This window comes from Brassica oleracea, unplaced genomic scaffold, assembly GCF_000695525.1.
Source record: "Brassica oleracea var. oleracea cultivar TO1000 unplaced genomic scaffold, BOL UnpScaffold01697, whole genome shotgun sequence".
NCBI lineage: Eukaryota > Viridiplantae > Streptophyta > Magnoliopsida > Brassicales > Brassicaceae > Brassica > Brassica oleracea.
Genome location: NW_013618229.1, coordinates 4,600 through 6,319, shown reverse-complemented (window position 1 = coordinate 6,319; position 1,720 = coordinate 4,600). Strand labels below are relative to the sequence as shown.

Here is a 1,720-nt window from a genome sequence, read left to right as displayed (position 1 = left end):
CCATGAACTGACCTTTGCATGCATCCAACTATCATATTGTTAAAACTCGACATAGGTATCACATACCAAACATACATGTTCGCATAGCTTTAGCAATGATGATACTAGTGCGTCTGAAGTGGTTCATGTTGTTTGCATCTAAATGATTCACACTGTTTGCATATAGTTAGAAAAAATCGGTTTCCATTTAAAATTTAGTACATTTGCTTTACTCGAAATTATAAACCAAGTTTTAACCGATTTTGAAAATCTACTTTGGTTTACAAATATCTTGAACATTTTATCTTAATGCATATAAAATATTTTCTGAAAATAAAATGCATAATAAATCATCAATCTCCTTGGCATATAAATTCAAATTCTGAATTATATCTAAACCCATTGCTTAGATCTAAACATACATTTAGCTATTTCTTGATCCATGCATCTCATTTAAACAAAATGATGATTGATCCTTATTCAAACTCTAAAGGGCTTTAACCAACCCAAAATTGAATTATAAGGATCAATAGATGCAATGACCAATTGATTATACTCATACCAGAAATGCTTAAAGCAAATAGATTATGTGATTCGGTGAAAGTCTTATTAAAATCACAAATCATATGCATCAAAGCTTCTATTGCTTGCATAAAATTTCTGAAAGCTTGAACTTGCTTGGTAAATAATCAGATGTTGAGAGGAATGTTTGAACTATCAGATTATCCTGCCTTAAATCTCGCTGGAGATAATTACCTAGAATGGATAAAGAACACTCGTGTTGCCCTAAGTTCCAGAGGACTTGGAAATTGTCTCAATGAGTATCTTAATATTGGTATCCTTGAAAGTGAAATGCATAGAGCTATAACGATTATTCGTTATCATCTCGCTGAGGAGCTAAGAGACCTATACCTCCATGTTGAGGACCCTTGTGCCCTTTGGCTACAGTTAGGGCAAAGGTTCAAACCAGTATTACTGCAAAAGGCTAACGATCAATGGGAAACTATCAGATTCACGGATTTTAAATCCGTGGATGAGTATAACTCTGCCCTGATGGATATAGTTGATGGTCTTATACTATGTGATGAAATAATAACAAATGAGGACTTAATATATAAGACCTACTCCACCTTCCATCCAGAGGATGTGCAGCTGATTAACAAGGCTAAGAAATTCACCATCTATGAGGATCTCTTGTCATATCTTTTGGCTTCCGATGTTCTATGACTTTGGCAATTCTATTTATGAAATAAAGTTTTTACTTTATATATATGCCTTATACAAAGTTGAAATTATTAAGAACATAAAACAAAGCCATTAAAACATACTTTAAACCTTAAGTAATATCTAAGGTGTTGACTCTTGTCTATTTTCAGAAATGAAAGAAGACAAGAACCAGCTAGTAGTGGATAGTGGATCAAGTCACACTATATTAAAAGACAAAAGATATTTTGTTAACCTCATTTTAAAGAGTGCCAATATCAATACTATAGCAGGCACGGCCAGCCTTATTGAAGGCCATGGCCCGGCTCACTTAGTGATGCCTAAAGGCACGCATTTAGAAATTTCTAATGCATTATATTCTCCTAAATCAAAGAGAAATCTGTTAAGTTTCAAAGACATTCGCATGAATGATCTACATGTTGAAACTAGGGGCGAGGGAAAGAAAGAATTCCTCTTGATTTATGAAAATGCCCAAGGCCATAAGAAAGTCCTAGAGACTATCCCTGCTATATCAATA

General features: G+C 33.8%; 1 protein-coding gene across 1 annotated transcript; it reads left to right on the top strand.

Annotated features, from left to right (window-relative positions):
- Positions 1–672: 672 nt before the first annotated feature.
- LOC106321461 lies at positions 673–1,206 on the top strand. Its single transcript, XM_013759721.1, has one exon. The coding sequence runs from the start codon at positions 673–675 to the stop codon at positions 1,204–1,206; it is 534 nt and encodes a 177-aa protein (XP_013615175.1).
- The last annotated feature ends 514 nt before the right edge of the window (positions 1,207–1,720 follow it).

Excerpts from the sequence above, each read along its gene's own strand:
- LOC106321461 (XM_013759721.1), top strand. The coding sequence starts at position 673 with ATGTTGAGAGGAATGTTTGAACTATCAGATTATCCTGCCTTAAATCTC.